General features: G+C 44.9%; 1 protein-coding gene across 1 annotated transcript in view; it reads left to right on the top strand.

Annotated features, from left to right (window-relative positions):
* Nucleotides 1–23,396, top strand: part of ELOA (elongin A) — an 81,318-nt gene that overhangs the window by 18,889 nt on the left and 39,033 nt on the right. The window contains exons 2-6 of the mRNA XM_069757149.1: nucleotides 8,718–8,774; nucleotides 10,547–10,659; nucleotides 11,259–12,177; nucleotides 16,435–16,543; nucleotides 16,650–16,808. Of these exons, the coding sequence (XP_069613250.1) occupies nucleotides 8,718–8,774; nucleotides 10,547–10,659; nucleotides 11,259–12,177; nucleotides 16,435–16,543; nucleotides 16,650–16,808 (1,357 nt within the window). The remainder of the gene's footprint in view (nucleotides 1–8,717; nucleotides 8,775–10,546; nucleotides 10,660–11,258; nucleotides 12,178–16,434; nucleotides 16,544–16,649; nucleotides 16,809–23,396) is intronic.

Raw genomic sequence — 23,396 nt, 5'->3', positions numbered from 1 at the left:
CACAGCGGATTTGGTTTTTCATATGTTTACATGGTACTGTAAACCTGATGGAATACTGCTGCGAATCCGCAGCGGCCAATCCGCAGCCAAATCTGCACCGTGTGCACATAGCCTAATTCTAAAGGTATGTGCACACTGCAGAAAACGCTGCAGATCCGCAGCAGTTTCCCATGACTTAACAGTTCAATGTAGACCTATGGGAAACAAAAATCGCTGTACACATGCTGCGGAAAAACTGCACGGAAATGCAGCGGTTTACATTCCGCAGCATGTCACTTCTTTGTGCGGATTCCGCAGCGGTTTTACAACTGCTCAAATAGAAAATCGCAATTGTAAAACTGCAGTGAAATGCGCAGAAAAAAACGCGGTAAATCCGCCATAAATCCGCAGCGGTTTAGCACTGCGGATTTATCAAATCCGCAGCGGAAAAATCCGCAGAGGACCAGAATACGTGTGCACATACCGAAACCCTAACCCTAGCCCTAACTCTGCCCCTAACCCTAGCCCTAACCCTACCCCTAACCCTAGCCCTAACCCTACCCCTAACCCTAGCCCTAACCCTAGCCCTAACCCTACCCCTAACCCTAACCCTTTTTATTGTCCCTACCTATGGGGGTGACAAAGGGGGGGGGTCATTATTTTTTTTATTTTGATCACTGAGATATAATCTATCTCAGTGATCAAAATGCACTTTGGAACGAATCTGCCGGCCGGCAGATTCGGCGGGCGCACTGCGCATGCGCCCGCCATTTTGGAAGATGGCGGCGCCCAGGGAGAAGACGGACGGGACCCCGGCAGGATCGGTAAGTATGATGGGGTGGGGGGGGACCAGGGGGAGAGGACCACGGGGGGGGGGGGGGGGATCGGAGCACGGGGGGGGGAATCGGAGCGCGGCAGGCGTGGAACGGACCCCGGGGGGCGTGGAACGGAGCACGGGGGGGCTGGAACGGAGCACGGGGGCTGGAACGGAGCACGGGGGGGTGGAACGGAGCACGGGGGGTGGATCGGAATGCAGGGGGGGTGATTGGAGCACGGGGGGATGATTGGAGCACGGGGGAGCGGACAAGAGCACGGGGGGAGCGGAGCACTGGATGGAGGGGAGCCGGAGCAGTGTACCGGCCAGATCGGGGGGCTGGGGGGGCGATCGGTGGGGTGGGGGCACATTAGTATTTCCAGCCATGGCCGATGATATTGCAGCATCGGCCATGGCTGGATTGTAATATTTCACCCGTTATAATAGGTGAAATATTACAAATCGCTCTGATTGGCAGTTTCACTTTCAACAGCCAATCAGAGCGATCGTAGCCACGAGGGGGTGAAGCCACCCCCCCTGGGCTAAACTACCACTCCCCCTGTCCCTGCAGATCGGGTGAAATGGGAGTTAACCCTTTCACCGGATCTGCAGGGATGCGATCTTTCCATGACGCCACATAGGCGTCATGGATCGGATTGGCACCGACTTTCATGATGCCTACGTGGCGTCATGGGTCGGGAAGGGGTTAAGTGTTCCCTTTATTTTTTTAGCAGTATATCTATTATATAAAGCTGAATGTGTGTATGTGTGTGTGTATGTATGTATGTCCGGGATTGGCATCTGCACCGTCGCAGCTACAGCCACAAAATTTTGCACAGTCACATGTCTGGACCCCGAGAGCGTCATAGGCTACGTTGTGAGGTGAAATTTTAACCCCGCGCTTTCCAATTCACCAAACAATTTTGCCCCTATCTAGATAATGGGGAAAAAGTTAAATAAAAAGTGTTGGAGGCATCGCAGCTACAGCCAAAAAATTTTGCACAGTCACACGTCTGGACCCTGAGAGCGTCATAGGCTACGTTGTGAGGTGAAATTTTAACCCTGCGCTTTCCAATTCACCAAACTATTTTTCCCCTATCTACATAATGGGGAAAAGTGAAAGGAAAAGTGTTGGAGGCAAATTGACAGCTGCCAGATGTGAACAAGGGGGCTTAAAGAATGAGAGCGATGGCGCCAAAGAGTATATACCGATCAGTTGCTAAGGTGGGGCCCCGACATGAGATACTCACCACACATGGGGATATGAACACACACACAAAATGCGCCACACACTACCACGTGCTTGAACACATATACCACCCTCAGCACACATTTAATAATAATAATCTTTATTTTTATATAGTGCTAACATATTCCGCAGCGCTTTACAGTTTGCACACATCATCATCGCTGTCCCCGATGGGGCTCACAATCTAAATTCCCTATCAGTATGTCTTTGGAATGTGGGAGGAAACCGGAGTGCCCGGAGGAAACCCACGCAAACACGGAGAGAACATACAAACACATTTCACCACACATACACCAACCTCGCCACATAAAAGTCGAAACACAAAAGTCGCCCCTCAAAACTCACCACGCGCAAAACTCGCCACATGCAAAAACTAGGCTCACGCAAAACTCGCCACAAGTGCAAAACTCACCTCATGGAAAACTCGCCACACGCAAAACTTGCACACGCGGAAAAATTGCCACATGCACAAAATTTGCAACACATGCAAAAGTTGCCTCACACAAAACTTGCACATACTCAAAAGGCACCAGACATAAAACTCACCACGCGCCAAACTCGCCATGCGCAAAACTTGCTGCACACAACTTGCTACACTAACCTGTCACATGCAACTCGACACACAAAAGCACATGCAACTCGACACACAAGAGCAACAAATGTACCATATAGGAAATACAGCAGCTGTCAGTCACATGACCTGTCTATTATGTGTATGTGTGAGCTAATATATACTGCCAGGGGGAGGGCTTCCTGTTGGCTGGGGATTTATCAGGCTGCCAATTTATCTTACAAATACTGAGGTAAAAATACTGAGGAAATAACGTGTGAACGAGGTCTAATACAGGAGATCACACAGGTATATACTATATACAGGAGGAGATGACACACAGATATATACTATATACAGGAGAGATGACACACAGGTATATACTATATAGAGGAGGAGATGACATACAGGTACATGCTATATACAGGAGGAGATGACATACAGGTATATACTATATACAGGAGGAGATGACACACAGGTATATACTATATACAGGAGCAGATTACCTACAGGTATATACTATATACAGGAGGAGATGACATACAGGTATATGCTGTATATAGAAGATGACATACAGGTATATACTATATACAGGAGGAGATGACACACAGATATATACTATATACAGGGGAGATGACACACAGGTATATACTATATACAGGAGGAGATGACATACAGGTATATACTATATATATAGAAGAAGATGACATACAGGTATATACTATATATAAGAGGAGATGACATACAGGTATATACTATATATAGGAGGAGATGACATACAGGTATATACTATATATAGGAGGAGATGACATACAGGTATATACTATATACAGGGGAGATGACACACAGCAGGTATATAATATATACAGGGGAGATGACATACAGGTATATACTATATACAGGAGATGACATACAGGTGTATACTATATATAAGGGAGATGACAAACATGTATATACTGAGGTGAAAATGAGAGGTGTGAGGTGAAAATGAAAAGGTGTGAGTGCAAAATAAGAGGAGTGAGGGAAAATAGTGTAGTGATCGGAAAATGACAGATGTGAGGTCGAAATGACAAGTGTTAGGCGGGAATGAGAGGAGTGAGGGAGAAAATGAGAGGTGTGAGGGAGAAAATGAGAGATGTGAGGGGGAAAATTAAAGATGTGATTGGGAAAATGAGAGGCGTGATGGGAAAATAAGAGAAGTGACGTGCTATAACTAACCACAGATATTTACTATGCCCAGGCAACGCCGGGCTCTTCAGCTAGTATATATATATATCTAATATATAAAGCTGAATGTGTGTGTGTGTATGTATGTATGTCCGGGATTGGCATCTGCACCGTCGCAGCTACAGCCACAAAATTTTGCACAGTCACACGTCTGGACCCCGAGAGCGTCATAGGCTGTGTTGTGAGGCGAAATTTTAACCCTGCGCGTTCCAATTCACCAAAGAATTTTGCCCCTATCTACATAATGGGGAAAAAGTGAAAGGAAAAGTGTTGGAGGCGTCGCAGCTATAGCCACAAAATTTTGCAGTCACACGTCTGGACCCCGAGAGCATCATAGGCTATGTTGTGAGGTGAAATTTTAACCCCGTGCTTTCTAATTCACCACACAATTTTGCCCCTATCTACATAATGGGGAAAAAGTGAAAGGAAAAGTGTTGGAGGCAAATTGACAGCTGCCAGATGTGAACAAGGGGGACTTAAAGAGTGGGAGCGATGGCGCCAAAGAGTATATACCGTACAGTTGCTAAGGTGGGGCCCCGACATGGGATACTCACCACACACGGGGATATGAACACATACAAAATGCGCCACACACTACTGCTTGAATACATATACCACCCTCAACACACATTTCACCACACATACACCAACCTCGCCACATAAAAGTCGAATCACAAAAGTCGCCGCTCAAAACTCGTCACGCGCATAACTCGCCACATGCAAAACTAGGCTCACGCAAAACTCGCCACACGTGCAAAACTCACCTCAAGGAAAACTCGCCACAGGTGGAAAAATTGCACACACGGAAAAATTGTCACATGCACAAAAGTTGCAACACATGCAATAGTTGCCTCACACAAAACTTGCACATACTCAAAATGCACCACACATAAAACTCGCCACACGCAAAACTCGCCATGCGCAAATCTTGCTGCACACAACTTGCTACACTAACCTGTCACATGCAACTCGACACACTAAAAGTTGCTACACGCATGTCGCCACACAAAACTCGTCTCACAAAAGTCGCTACATGCATGTCGCCACATGCAACTCAACACACACAACTTGACACATGAAACTCGCGCTAAAACACACACAAGTCTGGTATTATCCTTCAAAAATAAAAATCTGATTAATAAGCAGACAAACTACAAGAGCAACAAATGTACCATATAGGAAATACGGCAGCTGTCAGTCACATGACCTGTCTATTATGTGTGTGTGTGTGTGAGCTAATATATACTGCCAGAGGGGAGGGCTTCCTGTTGGCTGGGGATTTATCAGGCTGCCAATTTAGCTTACAAATACTGAGGTAAAAATACTGACCAAATAACGTGTGAACGCGGTCTAATACAGCAGGAGATGACACACAGATACATACTATATACAGGAGGAGATGACACACAGGTATATACTATATACAGGAGAGATGACACACTGGTATATACTATATACTATATACAGGAGAGATGACACACAGGTATATACTATATACAGGAGGAGATGACACACAGGTATATACTATATACAGGAGGAGATGACACACAGGTATATACTATATACAGGAGAAGATGACACACATGTATATACTATATACAGGAGGAGATGACACACACGTATATACTATATACAGGGGAGATGACACACAGGTATATACAGGAGGAGATGACATACAGGTATATACTATATACAGGAGGACATGACACACAGGTATATACTATATACAGGAGGAGATGACAACCTGGTATATACTATATACAGGGGAGATGACATACAGGTACATACTATATACAGGGGCGATGACTCACAGGTATATACTATATACAGTGGAGATGACACACAGGTATATACTATATACAGGAGGAGATGACATACAGGTATATACTATATACAGGAGGAGATGACACAGGTATATACTATATACAGGAGCAGATGATACACAGGTATATACTATATACAGGAGGAGATGACTTACAGGTACATACTATATACAGGAGGAGATGACACACGTATATACTAGATACAGGAGGAGATGACATACAAGTATATACTATATAAAAGAGGAGATGACACATAGGTATATAGAGGAGGAGATGACATACAGCAGATAAATACTATATACAGGGGAGATGACATACAGGTATATACTATATACAGGAGATGACATACAGGTATATACTATATATAGGAGGAGATGACATACAGGTATATAGTATATACAGAAGAAATGACATACAGGTATATACCATATACAGGAGATGACATACAGGTATATAGTATATACAGAAGAGATGACATACAGGTATATACTATATACAGGAGGAGATGACACATGGGCATATACAATATACAGGGGAGATGACATACAGGTATATACTATATACAAGAGAAGACATACAGGTGTACACTTTATATAAGGGAGATGACAAACGTGTATATACTGAGGTGAAAATGAGGGGTGTGAGGTGAAAATGAAAAGGTGTGAGGGAAAATAGTGGAGTGATCGGAAAATGACAGATGTGAGGTCGAAATGACAAGTGTTAGGGGGGAATGACAGGAGTGAGGGGGAAAATAAGAGGAGTGAGGGGGAAAATGAGAGGTATAAGGGAGAAAATGAGAGGTGTTAGGGAGAAAATGAGAGGCATGATGGGAAAATAAGAGATGTGAGGTGCTATAACTAACCACAAATATTTACTATGCCCAGGCAACGCCAGGCTCTTCAGCTAGTATATATATATATAATCTATATACATAATTGTCTAAGGGGTACTTCAGTCTGTCCTTCTGTCTGTCACGGATATTCATTGGTCGTGGCCTCTGTCTATCATGGAAATCCAAGTCGCTGATTGGTCGCCACAAAACAGCCACGACCAATCAGCGACGGGCACAGTCCGGAAGAAAATGGCCGCTCCATACTCCCCGCAGTCAGTGGCCGGCATCCACTCCATACTCCCCGCTCCCCGCAGTCATTGTCCCCGGCGCTCCGCTCCCCGCAGTCAGTGTCCCTGGCGCTCCGCTGCTTACTCCCCGCAGTCAGTGTCCCTGGCTCCCGGTCCATACTCCCCTCCGGTCACCGCTTACACAGGGTTATGCCGCGGGTAACGCATTCCGTTACCGCCGCTATTAACCCTGTATGTCCCCAACCTTTTACTATTGATGCTGCCTATGTGGCATCAATAGTAAAAAAAAGTAATGTTAAAAATAGTAAAAAAAACAAAAAACCTGCTATACTCATCCTCCGTTGTCCGCTGAGGTGCTCGCGCCTGCCGCCATCTTCCTTTCCCAGCGATGCTTTGCGAAATTACCTAGAAGACCTAGCGGTCTCGCGAGACCGCTAAGTCATATGGGTAATTTCGCAAAGCATCCTGGGAACGCAAGATGGCGGCAGCCGCGCGCCCATCTGCACAGCGCCGTTGGATCCCAGGAGGCGGAGAGACTGGACGCTGAGGAGCAGCGACCAGAATGGTGAGTATGTTACACTACAAGGGGCCCTCGGATCGTTAGGCGAGTATGTTTATTTTTTTAACCTGTGACATACGTGGCTCGGTAATATACTATGTCACTGGGCAACATACTATGTGGCTCTATGCTGTACACTACAAGGCTGGGCAATAAACTATGTCGCTGTGCAATATACTAATTGGCTCTGTGCTATATACTACGTGGCTGGGCAATATACTACGTGGCTCTGTACTGTATACAATGTGGCTGGGCAATATACTACGTGGCTCTGTACTGTATACTACTTGGCTGGGCAATATACTACGTGGTTGGGCAATATACTACGTGGCTGGGCAATATACTACGTCGCTGTGCAATATACTACGTGGCTCTGTGCTGTATACTACGTGGCTGGACAATATACTACGTGGCTCTGTTCTGTATACTACGTGGCTCTGTGCTGTATACTACGTGGCTGGGCAATATACTACGTAACTGGGCAATATAGTATGTGGCTCTGTGTTGTATACTACGTGGCTGGGCAATATACTATGTGGCTCTGTGCTGTATACTACGTGGCTGGGCAATATACTACGTAAGTGGGCAATATACTACGTAACTGGGCAATATATTGCGTGGCTGGGCAATATATTGCGTGGCTGGGCAATATACTACATGGCTGGGCAATATACTACGTGGCTGGGCAATATACTATGTGGCTGGACAATATACTACATGGACATGCATATTCTAGAATACCCGATGCGTTAGAATCGGGCCACCATCTAGTATATATACACCATTGGTCCATAGTACTTGAGAAAGATTCACACTGTCAACCAAAACGTTACCAAAACAGCCTGTTAATCTCCACTATTTTACATATCTTTTGGTGTGCTGCATCCAACTACTTTTTGTATGATGATGGTTTGGTCGCTGCCTGTGAGGCTTGGCACCCATGTTATTCTCTGGTGCCGCTCCAGTTTTTCTAACATATACGGTATATATATTATAAGTTATACTATATATAGCATGGATACCTAAGCTGCTGTAATGCCTGGGGTAAGCGACATATCGAATCAGAAAAACTATACTACATTTCTAATTGGAGGTATTTGCTAATCTTATTATTATTATTACAACTACTACATTTTATGATTGGATCTTGGAGATGGGAATAACCCTATGTTTCTGAGAAGGGATTCTGCACCAGACACAGGACGCAGTAGAGGAAACCCCCTTCTTTCCCTGTGTGTAGGATGCCTGCTATTATATTCTCTTACACAACCTGCAAATATGCTCGCATAATGGCCCCCATATATGAGTATATGTGTAACTAGTATATTAATTTTTTAATAAAAGTCTTCATATTAAGATATTACATAATGAGACCTATAGCAATACAATGTGATTGATGACCCTAGCTAAGTTTTATATCTTTTTTTCTTTTACAGCTTTTGAAGACATTGAAGAGATTGGCTGATTTGCCCATTACTGTTGACATCTTGGTGGTAAGTTTCTGATTTCCTATCACATTACACCTAATAAAAGGTAGTCTAGATAAGGTCCCCATACACATAAGACCAATTTTGGCCAAACCCGGCAATATCAGGGGACTTGCAGTCTAAAGGTACCGTCACACTAAACGATATCGCTAGCGATCCGTGACGTTGCAGCGTCCTGGCTAGCGATATCGTTCAGTTTGACACACAGCAGCGATCAGGATCCTGCTGTGATGTCTTTGGTCGCTGCAGAAAGTCCAGCACTTTATTTCGTCGCTGGACTCCCTGCTGACATCGCTGAATCGGCGTGTGTGACACCGATTCAGCGATGTCTTCGCTGGTAACGAGGGTAAACATTGGGTTACTAAGCGCAGGGCCGCGCTTAGTAACCCGATGTTTACCCTGGTTACCAGCGTAAAAGTAAAAAAAACAAACAAACACTTCATACTTACCTTCCGCTGTCTGTCCCCGGCGCTCTGCTTTCCTGCACTCACTGTGAGCACAGCGGCCGGAAAGCAGAGCGGTGACGTCACCGCTCTCCTTTCCGGCCGCAGTGCTTACACAGGGCAGAGAAGCAGAGCGCCGAGGGACAGACAGCGGAAGGTAAGTATGTAGTGTTTTTGTTTTTTTTTTACTTTTACGCTGGTAACCAGGGTAAACATCGGGTTACTAAGGCTTGGTTCCCATTGCGTTAATGGGAACGCGCTAACGGACAGCGTTGCACGGCGAAATTAACGCCGTGCAACGCGTCCGTTAGCGCGCCCATTCACGGCAATGGGAACGCGCAGCACTAGCGCGTGCCATGTTCGGCACACGCTAGCGACGCGCCGGTGTTTCCTGGCGCGCCGCGGAGGCTGCTTGCAGCGTCCGAGGCGCGCCCGCGGTCCGTTCCCCGCTCTCGCAGATCGGGGATCTGCGAGAGCGGGGACGTTACCGCGACCCCGGGACGCGGCCACATTAAAAACATTGCGTTAGCGCTAAACGGGTTGCACTAAACGCAATGTGACCCTAGCCTAAGCGCGGCCCTGCGCTTAGTAACCCGATGTTTACCCTGGTTATCGGCATAGTTGGTCGCTGGAGAGCTGTCTGTGTGGCAGCTCTCCAGCGACCAAACAGCGACGCTGCAGCGATCCGGATCGTTGTCGGTATCGCTGCAGCGTCGCTTAGTGTGACGGTACCTTAATATATGGGGCCCCTGATATTATGGGGGATAAGGATCTGGCATCCTGCTGCTAGCAGCTCTACGGAGAGGAGTCAGGCTATTGTTTTATGACAACTGTCTAAAGTGAATGGGGGGCTTTAGGCTCCTTTCACATTTGCCCCTCTAGATCTGTTGCACGATGGATGAAAACAGCACTGATTGAACCTCAATGTCTAATAACGGATTTGTCCAGGATTAACGTATTTATGATCTATTGATAGGATAGTCATTAATATAGGATTGGTGAGGGTTCGACACCTGGCACTGCCACCAGTCATCTGATATCTGCTCTGTCAGTGGCCACATCTGAGCAATGTATGAATAAAGACATTGTATCTGCATACATTGTTTAGTAGCTGGTCACTATGGGTGCAGGTTACCAGACCACCACCGATTTTGTGATCTATAGATACGTCATCAATATCAAATTAGTGGACAACCCTACATTGTTTTGGATTACATTACGCAGCCCCTTTAATCCATGAATATTACAAAAAGAAAATGTTTGTATATTTGTAGAAAGTGAAAGTAATGTTTATATTTGGTTACTTAACTGGAAATTCTATGGTGCCTTATATAGGACACTAGGGTCGGAAAGACTGTCAATGGACTACGAAAGCATGAACTAGTGGGAGATCTTGCCAGGAACTTGGTAGCCCAGTGGAAAAAACTTGTACCACAGGAGATTCCAAGGTAAAAGTTGTTTTGCAATGATTTACTTAGTTAATCCTAACCCTATGAGGGCTTGTTTTTTCGAGGCGAGTTGTTTTGAATGCCACCATCCACTTTTACTATATAATGTATTGAACAACAGAAAAAAAATCCAAGTGCGGTGAAATGGTGACAGACAGGAAATTCCTCTATGAATTTTTGGGTTCTGTTTTTACGGCATCCAGATTAGGTAAAAATGACCTGGCAAAATGATTCTCCAGATCGGTATAATTATGGCAATACCAAACTTATAAGGTTTTTTTTGTTTGTTTTTTTTTAAATATTTTAGTGGTTAAAAAAATTCACACTTCTGTAGAAAAAAAATTGGTTAATTTCACCATTTTCTGAGACCTATGACGTTTTCCTTTTTCCGTCGACAGAGTTGTATAAGGAGCTGAAGTTTTCATTGATACTATTATAGATTGTTTTGATAGCTTTTTACAATATTTTGTTCCCTTTTTCTTTAATATTTTTTGGGGGGAGGGTTAATAAGGTGTTATTAAGGGGTTAATATCTCAAAAACTCTATATGTACAATTCTGTTTATTTAATATACTCTTTAATCTAAAAACCCTTATGTAGAACTGCAGAACCTGAAGAACGTGAACACAGTAAAAGCAGCTCACGAAAGAGGCCACGATCTCCATCACCTGTAGAAGAAGATGAGGAGTATGAGGAGGAAAATGATGAAAGTTATATCTCTCTCAGTGGATCAGGAAAGGATGACCCATGGCAACAGTATTCAGACCATGAAGATTTTGACGATGGTAGGGGATATTCCCCTGAACTCACCTACAGTCCTCCAAGTATGTCCAGAGACAAAACCTTCCACAAGGAAAATCAAGAGCACAGATCTCACAAAGAAAAATACAGACCAGAGGTGAAGACTCTTCACCCAGAAAAAAAGAAGGAGAAATTAGCCTCAAAAGAACCACAAAGGGACTTTCCATCCCATGCTGGAAGTAGTCGGGAGAAGTTGCCATCTCCAGAGAGCAAAGATCGTACTCCTAAAAAGGAAAAGAGCAGGCAGAGTGTATCAAAGAGTCAAACTGATGATGTATTAAATGCTAAAATATTGAAACATTCGGAGAAATCAAAGTCTGATAAACATAAAATAGGCTTGGATCCTGTTGAGAAGGGAAAGGTATCTGAAAAAATTCTGGTAACCAAGGACAAATCAGAGAAAGTCAAGAGCAAAACTCATTCAAATGACTCAGGAACACAAGATAAGAAATCTATTAAGATCTCTCTGCCACCTCCAGAACCTGAACCTGATGAAGATGACTTTGAGCAGCCAACAATGTCTTTTGAATCCTATCTCAGCTATGACCAGCCCCAGAACCATAAGAAAAAGAAGAAACCTACTGTAAAGCCGACATCTACATCAACTTTTACACCAGAAAAGAGCAACAAGAAGCAGAGTGAGAGTAAAGTAGATCGTAAAGAGAAAAGCAAATCGAAACAGCAAATGCCGGAAAAAAGGGAAAAGAAAGAGTCCAAGGTCAGACATAAACATTAAATACTTCCCACTGTTTTACTCCTTGGTTTATTGTAAGGTTCCATTTACACCAATGTTTTGCCAAGTTTTCAGGTACTTTTGATGCCAAAAATATGAGTCATACCAGGTCCTACTACAGTGTAAAGTCGGTCTTTGTCCATTAGGATTCATCATAAAATTGATCAATATTTCACCTGTTTAAGCTTTACAGGTTTTTCACTGTATATAGCTGGCTGCAGGATTAGTTAGTATTCAGAATATTCTTTATTTTAACCCCAGAGCTTTTTTTGGTTTTGCGTTTTCGTTTTTTCGCTCCCCTCCTTCCCAGAGCCATAACTTTTTTATTTTCCGTATGGCCATGTGAGGACTTGGTTTTTGCGGGACGAGTCGTACTTTTCAATGACAGCATTGGTTTTATCATGTCATGTACTAGAAATCGGGGGAAAAAATTCCAACTGCGGTGAAATTTCAAAATAATGTGCAATCCTACACTGGTTTTTTGTTTGGCTTTTTTGCTAGGTTCACTAAATGCTAAAACTGACCTGCCACTATGATTCTCCAGGTCATTACGAGTTCATAGACACCAAATATGACTAGGCTGTTGTTTATCTCAGTGGTGAAAAGAATTCCAAACTTTGAAAAAAAAAAAAAATTGCACAATTTTCCAAGACCCAGTGTCTCCATTTTTCGGGATCTCGGGTCAGGTGAGGGTTTATTTTTTGCGTGCCGAGCTGACATTTTTAATGATACCATTTTGGTGCAGATACATTCTTTTGATAGCCCATTATTGCATTTTAATGCAGTGTTGTGGCATCCAAAAAAAATGTAATCCTGGCGTTTTTAATTTTTTTTCTCGCTACGCCGTTTAGCGATCATGTTTATTTTTTTTTTTATTGATAGATCGGGCGATTCTGAACACGGCGATACCAAATATGTGTAGGTTTGACATTTTTTTATTGATTTATTTTGAATGTGGCGAAAGGGGGTGATTTGAACTTTTATATATATATATATATATATATATATATATATTTTTTTTTTTTACTTTTGCCATGCTTCAAGAGCCTCCATGGGAGGCTAGAAGCTGGCATAGCCTGATCGGCTCTGCTACATAGGAGCAATGCTCAGATCGTCCCTATGTAGCTGAATTATGGCACTGCTATGAGCGCCGACCACAGGGTGGCGCTCACAGCAATCTGGCATCAACAACCATAGAGGTCTCAAGTAGACCTGTGGTTGTCGTGCCAACGCACCACTGACCCCCGATCACGTGTCGGGGGTCAGCGGTGCACGCATTTCCGGCCCGATGGCCGGAAGGGCTTGTTAAGTGCCAATGTCAGAGATTCCGCCCGTGCCTATTGCAGGCACATGTCAGCTGTTCAAAACAAATAATAAAAAAAATGGCTTGAGGTACTCCCAATTTTTTTTTATAACCGGCCAAGGTAAAGCAGACAGCTGGAAGCTGATATTATCAGGATGTGAAGGTTCATGGTTATTTGGCCCTTCCCAGCCTAAAAATACAAGCCTAAAAACTTTTTTTTTCAAAATACTTTGAAAGTGCATTTAATCTTAACATGAAACAAATGCCCCACCCCCTTGAGGTTTTTTTTTTTCTCAACTAGTGTTTATGTACTTTTCCTCAATGTTCTGAATCCAGTTGTCTGTTCCCACCAATTACATTGACCACCTCCCCTTAGTTCCTCCAGCTCTTCCTCCATCTCCAGGGGAATGGGCAGTGACCCTGAGAAAAAGGACACAAGACTGGTCTGATGGTATAAAGTTTATTGTAATGCCCTACATACTTTTGTGGAATCTCATTGGTATAAAGATCGTGAACCATATTGTCGTGTACAAGGTTGATTAGCTGGCTGACTCTAAGCACGAAGAAGACCTCGCTCTGGCCGGCTGAGTCATTCAGCTTAGCAGTACTATTTGCCTTGCCTAGTTTGTAGACAGACTACTTCTTACCACGCATGCTAGCATCAGCATCTAGAACTTACCATCCACCTACCGCTTAAGCACCGCTGTTGTTCTGTACCCACACTGCACATGAAGCTGGTGTTCTGGAGCGCAGTGTACTGAATGTTGACCGAAACGGTCATCTTCAAAATAGAGCCACATTGAAAAATTAAGATCCTGATTCATCAAGACCGATGATATTCTCACCTGTCTTGATGAGGGGGCATGGTGGAGTCAGACACTCCTGATTCATTGAGCGTTCATGAACCTGGAGCGTCTGTCCACTGGCATGCACCTATGCCAGCTACACCAGAAGGACATCTGCCCTGCAGAACGCCAAAGCTTGTCATGAATTTGATGAGGTAGAGCGTCTTGCCACCATCCTACCTCAGCTATGACCATTTCGGCGGAGCTGGAAGAAACTGGCTTTAAAATCTGCAAAAATTGCCAAATTCTTGCGACCTTTAAAAGAATTTCTGACTTTTTTTTTTTTTTTTGTATAAAAGCTTTGTTGAATCTGGGCCAGAGGGTATTGTTAAGTTGTTTTAAATCAGAATGACTATTCATGCAAGTGTGCTCACCATTAGTAATATACCTTAACTATATAATGTTGTGTATGTAGTATACCATTTTCTCCTTCGCCTCATTGGGGGACACAGACCATGGGTGTATGCAGCTGCCACTAGGAGGCTGACACTAAGTGATACAAAGAAAGTGATCTCCTCCCCTGCAGTATACACCCTCCTGCTGGCTCTCAGCTAACCAGTTCTTGCTTAGGCTACTTTCACACTAGCGTTGTTTGCTGTATGTCGCAATGCGTCGTTTTGGAGAAAAAACGCATCCTGCCAATGTGCCCGCATGATGCGTTTTTTCTCCATAGACTTGCATTAGCGACGCATTGCGACGTATGGCCACACGTCGCATCCGTCGTGCGACGGATGCGTAGTGTTTTGGTGGACCCTTGGCACAAAAAAGCGTTACATGTAACGTTTTTTTGTGTGTCGAATCCGCCATTTTCGACCGCACATGCGCGGACGAAACTCCCCCTCCTCCCCAGAACTCACAATGGGCAGCGGATGCGTTGTAAAACTGCATCCGCTGCCCACGTTGTGCTACATTAACACACTGTACGTCGGGCTGACGGTTTGCGACAGCGCGTACCGACGGACTAGTGTGAAAGTAGCCTTAGTGTCCGTAGGAGGCACACGGGTCTGGTATTGTATTACCACTGTTATGAGGGCATAGTTCTTCCCTCATCTCTTTCGGCACCAGTCCACAAAATGGAATGAGTTCCCCATATTCTGGACGAAGTGAGTGCTTTGAGTAGATACGTCTCGAGGACGGCGTCCTTCCGAAGGTTGGACGCTTTATTTGGGCTTCCTGACGGTAAGAGGAAGGCTTCCTGACGTTTTCAGGAAGTGTTTAGCCATTTCATCGGCCATGTTAGCCTGGTGGTTTCTTTTCACCATCCAGGAGTCCTTCCGTGCTAGATGTCAGCCTATCTCCCTGTCTATCGAGGGTTCTAGGGACCAGGCATCGGCAAGCACGCCTGCAAGCTTGCGGAGTCGTCCAGTCCGCATGCATTCTTGAAGCACTATAATGCCCACACTTCCACAGATGTGAGTCTGGGCAGGCGGACTCTGCAGGCTGCAGTGGCGCACTTGTAAGTAGCGGTTACACAGGGCCTGATCTGATTTTGTCCCCACCCAGGGACTGCTTAGGGACGTCCCACGGTCTGTGTCCCCCAAATGAGGCGAAGGAGAAATAGGGATTTTTGTGTACTCACTGTAAAATCCTTTTCTCCGAGCCATTCATTGGGGGACACAGCTCCCACCCTGTTATTAGCTTGTGCTTGTTTTTATAATCTGACATGCTATACTCTCATATATAATATGACATGTTATACGCTATGTTGTGATTGATCTCCTACTGCTTTTGCACCGAACTGGTTAGCTGTGAGCCAGCAGGAGGGTGTATACTGCAGAGGAGGAGCTATCTTTCTTTGTTTCCCTTAGTGTCAGCCTCCTAGTGGCAGCAGCATACACCCACGGTCTGTGTCCCCCAATGAATGGAGAAAAGGATTTTACGGTGAGTACACAAAAATCCCTATTTATCTGGTCACTCGACGTGACTCTATTCGATCGCCCATTGCTGTCCTGCGCTCATGACATTACCTCCATTTGTAAATGGTAGCAAATCAAGTAGTAGTCACTTATTACGAATGGCTGCTGGTGCAGTTTTCTGCATTGTCATATTTTTACCTGTAATCGTAACTGGTATTTTTGTGTCACTGTTGTGCAGATAGACCAAGTTCCTGTTCTACCTGATATACCATTGCCAACTATCCAGCCAAATTATCGACCTCTTCCATCTATTGACACTGTTCCCTCCATGCCTCATAAGAGGAAAGGTAATATACCATGACAATTGAGTTGGTTAGACTTGCCGGACAGATCAGTAATCTCTGGCGACCTAATGGGAATATTTTTTTACATTTTTTTTTTATTGATCCCTAGCTCCACTTTACTCTCAAGAGGAGGATGAAGGTAACGGATTTACTGGACGCAGATTAAACTCCAAGATGCAGGTGTATTCTGGATCTAAATCCGCTTACTTGCCAAAGATGATGTCCCTCTACGAGCAGTGCATCCGAGTCCTGGCTAACAACATAGACTGTGAGTACAATGTGTCCTTGTGGAGTCAAGTGCTTGCTCATATTTGTGCTTAGAAATATAGAAATATTCATTCATTTAGGGTATGTCTAACAGATTTGGTATAAAAAAAAACACTCAAAATTCTCACAAAATGCGGGAAAAAAAGCACCATGTACACTATTGGGGTGTGTGCACACCGATTGCTTTAGACACAGGTGTACCCCCATGGTTTTTGAAGCAGAAGACTCTTCAGGAAAACCCCAGTGGAGTTTTTCTTGAAGCCTCCTCTTTGGCCGTGTCTCCAAAGCACCTGTGCTTGAAAAAGGTCCACGGACCGAAACGTCGCCACAGGAGGCAGAATAAAGAAAGTTACTGTCTGTCACTTACTGGTGTGGCGCTGTCTATATTTCGATTGTAGAATAGATATATAGACACAGAATACATATATATATATATATATATATATATATATATATATATATATATATATATATATATATATATATATATATATACACCGTATATACCGTATATACTCGAGTATAAGCCGACCGGAGAATAAGCCCCCCCCCCCCCCTAATTTTGCCACAAAAAACTGGGAAAACTTAATGACTCGAGTATAAGCCTAGGGTGGGAAATGCAGCAGCTACCGGTAAATGTCAAAAGTAAAAATAGCTACCAATAAAAGTAAAATTAATTGAGACATCAGTAGGTTAAGTGTTTTTGAATATCCATATTGAATCAGGAGCCCCATATAATGCTCCATACAGTTTATGATTGGCCCCATAAGATGCTCCATATTAAAATATGCCCCATATAATCCTGCATAAAGGTTAATAATGGCCCCATAAGATGCTCCATAGACACATTTGCCCAATATAATGCTGCACAAATGCTGATTATGGCCCCATAAGATGCTCCATACAGACACTTGCCCCATATACCGTAATGCTCCACAAACGTTAATTATGGCCCCATACAGACACTTGCCCAATATAGTGCTGCACAAACGTTATGGCCCCATACAGGGCTGCACAAACGTTATGGCCCCATATAGTGCTGCACAAACGTTATGGCCCCATATAGTGCTGCACAAATATTATGGCCCCATATAGTGCTGAACAAATGTTATGGCCCCATATAGTGCTGCACAAATGTTATGGCCCCATATAGTGCTGCACAAACGTTATGGCCCCATATAGTGCTGCACAAACGTTATGGCCCCATATAGTGCTGCACAAATATTATGGCCCCATATAGTGCTGAACAAATGTTATGGCCCCATATAGTGCTGCACAAATGTTATGGCCCCATATAGTGCTGCACAAACGTTATGGCCCCATATAGTACTGCACAAACGTTATGACCCCATATAGTGCTGCACAAATGTTATGGCCTCATATAGCGCTGCACAAATGTTATGGCCCCATATAGCGCTGCACAAATGTTATGGCCCCATATAGCGCTGCACAAATGTTATGGCCCCATATAGCGCTGCACAAATGTTATGGCCCCATATAGTGCTGCACAAATGTTATGGCCCCATATAGTGCTGCACAAATGTTATGGCCCCATATAGTGCTGCACAAATGTTATGGCCCCATATGGTGCTGCACAAATGTTATGGCCCCATATAGTGCTGCACAAATGTTATGGCCCCATATGGTGCTGCACAAATGTTATGGCCCCATATGGTGCTGCACAAATGTTATGGCCCCATATAGTGCTGCACAAATGTTATGGCCCCATATAGTGCTGCACAAACGTTATGGCCCAATAGATGCTCCATACAGACACTTGCCCCATTTGCTGTTGCTGTGATAAAAAAAAAAAAATCACATACTCACCTCTCCGTCGCTCAGGCCCCCGGCACTTTCAATAGTTACCTGCTCCTTGTTCCGGCGCCACTCCATCTTCAGCGTCTTACGCACTGACGTTCAGCAGAGGGCGTGCACTGACCACGTCACTGCGCCCTCTGACCTGAGCGTCACTGCTGAAGACAGAGCGACGCCCGGAACGAGGAAAGGTGACTATCGCGCAGCGCAGCTCTCCCCCTCCCCGTATACTCACCTGGTCCTGGCGCTGTGCAGTCCCTGCTTCCCTGACACCGCAGCTTCATCCTGTACTGAGCGGTCACCGTTACCACTCATTACAGTAATGAATATGCGGCTCCACCTCTATGGGAGGTGGAGCCGCATATTCATTACTGTAATGAGCGGCACCATGTGACCGCTCAGTACAGGAAGAAGCTGCCGGCGCCGGGGAAGCCAGGGACCTGCAGGGGCCGTGCCAGGAGTAGGTAAGTATAATTTCACAGCCCCCACTCCCCCTCCCCTGCCGACCCCTGCGTATGACTCGAGTATAAGCCGAGAGGGGGGACTTTCAGCCCAAAAAAGTGGGCTGAAAATCTCGGCTTATACTCGTGTATATACGATATATATATATATATATATATATATATATATATATATATATATATATATACCGTATATACTCGAGTATAAGCCGAAATCATCATCCCAAAAAAATGGGCTGAAAGTGCCCCTCTCGGCTTATACTCGAGTCATGGCGGGGGGGTCGGCGGGTGAGGGGGAGCGACGCCTGTCAAATACTCACCTGCTCCCAGCGCTCCTGGCGCAGTCCCTGCATGTCCCACGGTCTTCGGGCGCCTGCAGCTTCTTCCCCTGTTCAGTGGTCACTGGTACCGCTCATTAAAGTTATGAATATGGACTCCACTTCCATATGTTTGGTGTGGAATTACCGTATATCCAATTTGGCTTTAGGACAATTCCCTTTGTGTTTTTTCATTTAAGACAAATTAAATGAAGATAATAATACCAAAGAATTGTGATTGCAATCATTTTCAGGAAGAAACTGAGTATTATCTGACAGAATTGCAGGGGTGTCAATACTTTTCGCCACAACTGTACATCCTCTACCTCTGCGTTCAACTCCAGAACACACCCATGTAGCCTCTTGCCAGGAGGGTAGTTCTTATGGCAGACTGGACACGCATAGTACCACTGTCCCTGGCAACAGTCCGTCTGTACCACCCCTTGAACTTCAGGAGGCTTTGCCTTTTGTTTAACTACCACTTCCAGAGACTCCTTATTGGCCGAGCAATCCACAGCACAGCATGGACCTACATAGCATGAACTACGTTGTTCCCAGCTACAGTCCAATGGCACATTCGCCGCCGACTCTGTTTTTGGCACCACTCCTATTTGGGTTACCCACGCCTTTAGGGTCACCCCCCCTTTTTTGGGACTTCACCCCCTTTTGGGCAACTACTCCCTTTTGGGATACCACCCCTTTTGGGACACCACCCCTTCTCTGTGGTACACCCCATGGACTCCCGCATGGTACTTTCAGGCCCCAGTTCGCACAGTACAGTTATGTATCTCTGGGCTTGTACTGGCCCTTTAAGAGTTTGTACAATGTGAACCTCCGATGTCCTCTTACGACACCTCACCAACTCCCGCTGCAGTCACAAACCGCCAGCACCTCCGGGACCTGATCACAAGCCGCTGCTGCAACTGCAGCTCCTGCTGCTGCAGAACCTCTTGCTGCAACTGTAGCTCCTCTCCGCAAGGCTCCGCACCGCAGACTTCGTGAACCCGCCAATCCACAGCAACTCTTCGTAGCCCCGCCGAGTTACAGCCAGACTCTTGTAAGCTTAGTGGACCCGCCGATCCACAGCAAACTTCGTATCCCCGCCGAGTTACAGTAATCACGTGCTTCTTGGACCGTTGCCTGCATTCTCCACCATATGTGAGATAGTGCTCCCTGAGTGCGATGGGGGACACTCGCTTGGCAACGGGATTAAAGCACTCATTCACAGTTTCTCACAAAAACAGTCTGTTCCGGTTTATTTAGACTCATAAACCGCATCCCAAACAGTTCATTATATACGTCAGTGGAACACAACAACCACTGACAGTCTGTTCCAATGGCAGATACTTCTCTGCCCGTAACCTCCTTTATCTGGAGTTACCGTACAGGAGCTCCTGCTCCACACACTGAATCCTGTCAGTCCTGGTTCCCAGGGGAAAGTTGCCTTACTGGGATCACCGTCCTTGTGACCATGGCACCTCAGATAGTCCAGACCCGTAGAAGGAACTGTAGCTTCCCCAACACAGTAGCCATCCCAGGCACTGCAGATACGGCCTCTCTGTGTGCTATTCAGGAAGTCCAGTGCCAGGCACTTCCAACACAGGCCATCAGTCCATGGCCTTACCATGTGCTTCCAGGAATCCAGGACATTCCAACACATAGTCCATACAGGACCTCACACTGTGACCACTCAGGTCCATACACCCTGAACATGTGACCCAAACCCTGTCACATTATGTGGTTGTAACCACCCCCATAGGTGGGAGGTGTGTGTGGTTAGTTAGACCCGCCCAGCTCTCCAACTAACCCTGCAAGCCTCCCTTTTAAATTATGGAAATACTTGTGGGACTACAGAACAACAACATTACTGGCTTACAGCGCAGACTCCCTCTGCGACACATACCAGCCATTTACAATCATGCCGGACACTGTTTCATTATCACCATTACAGATATGCCTCCATTTTTATCGTGAGGAGCACATACAGTGCCCCCTGGCTGTAACATGAGTCACTGCATCACAATAAATAGATGAAAAGCCGATAATTCAGCACCCGCGGAAGTGTGAAATCACAGCAGGAGCTGACAGGATAGAAGAGATGGATTACACACAGTAAATACATATAAAATAGGTAGATATATAGATGTCTGTGACAAATACAATTAATACAGTGTGTGTGCAGCTTACTGTACATGTATTTAATTAATAAAAGATTCTTTTGGGAAAAAAATGACATAGGGTCTCCCTATAATTAATAACCAACAAAGGATAGTGAGACTGCGGGCTGATATTAATAGCCTAGGAAGGGGCCATAGATACTAGCCCCCGTGGCTAAAAACATCAGCTCTCAGCAGCCCCAGAAAAGGCTCATCTCCAAGATGCGCCAATTCTAGCACTTAGCCTCGCTCTTCCCACTTGTCCTGTAGCTGTGGCAAGAGGGGTAATAGTTGGGGGGGTTGATGTGACCGTCAAGCCCCGAGGTTAGTAATGGAGAGGCGTCAATAAGACACCCCCATTACTAACCCCATAGTCACATTGAAAGAAAGACACAGTCTCCTTTAATATTCTTAATTAAACCATACTTACAACCTCACCTAATTCCAAAGAAGCTCTCGATCTCCTGTAATAAAAGTAAAATAAAAAAAACAACAATATACCATACCTGTCCGTCGTTGTGTCCCACGCTGTAATCCATGTCTGGGGGATAATTAGTTTTCAACCAGGACAGTGCCAAGATGCGACCGTCCCAGCTGAAAAACACTGGAGAATGAGATGCTGTGAGCGCAGCATTAGTGATTAGCGGTGACATCACTGAGGCTGCGCTCCCAGCCGTGCTGAACGGCGGTGACCTCTGGATAGTGGGAAAATGCCAGTGATGAGGTCACCACAGTTCAAGCTCAGTGTCTTCACAGCAGATCACCGTGAGAATGGTTTTTTTTTTACATATAAAATCGGATTGTACTCGCATGAAAAACGCATGACACTTGTATTACACTGTGTCTCCAGCCTAAGTGTATTTTCCTGGAGAATTCAATAGCAAGCTTATTCAAAGATAATGTAAAGTAGGTTTTAAGGAGACTTCACTTCAAAATCCTCTGTGTGAACATATACTTATACTTTCTTAAGTTTTGTTAGTTGCATTACTTCTTTTTTTCATTCATTCACATGTGCTGTCTTTTCATTGCTTTACATATAAGAGTAGACATGAAAAATGTCCCACTTGAAGCATGCTGTTTTGACTAAAAATGCTTAAAACCTAAAAAATTCACCAAAAGTATGGAAAGTAGCCCAAAGAAAAGAAAACACATTTTCTTATAAAAACTGTAAAGCAGATTTACTAATCCCGTGTAACATTCCATACAGTAAGCGTATACTAGGCTAATCTTTAAATACCGGTACATCAAATTTATCTCACTGGTTCATGCTGGATGATAATTCTGGTGACTCTTTAGGGTTCTCTAAGGCTGGCGTCACACTAGAAGTATTTGGTCAGTATTTTACATCAGTATTTGTAGCCAAAACCAGGAGTGGGTGATAAATGCAGAAGTGGTGCATATGTTTCTATTAAGGCCCCTTCACATTAAGCGACGCTGCAGCGATACCGACAACGATCCAGATCGCTGCAGCGTCGCTGTTTGGTCGCTGGAGAGCTGTCACACAGACCGCTCTCCAGCGACCAACGATGCCGGTAACCAGGGTAAACATCGGGTAACTAAGCGCAGGGCCGCGCTTAGTAACCCGATGTTTACCCTGGTTACCATGCTAAAAGTAAAAAAAAACAAACACTAGATACTTACCTACCGCTGTCTGTCCTCCAGCGCTGCGCTCTGCTTCTCTGCTCTCCTCCTGTACTGTCTGTGAGCCGGAAAGCAGAGCGGTGACGTCACCGCTCTGCTTTCCGGCTCACAGCCAGTACAGGAGGAGTGCAGAGCACAGCGCTGGAGGACAGACAGCGGTAGGTAAGTATCTAGTGTTTGTTTTTTTTTACTTTTAGGA

This window comes from Ranitomeya imitator, chromosome 3, assembly GCF_032444005.1.
Source record: "Ranitomeya imitator isolate aRanImi1 chromosome 3, aRanImi1.pri, whole genome shotgun sequence".
NCBI classification, from domain to species: Eukaryota; Metazoa; Chordata; class Amphibia; order Anura; family Dendrobatidae; genus Ranitomeya; species Ranitomeya imitator.
Note: the sequence above shows the minus strand (reverse complement) of the source record. Positions and strands in the feature narration are given on the sequence as shown.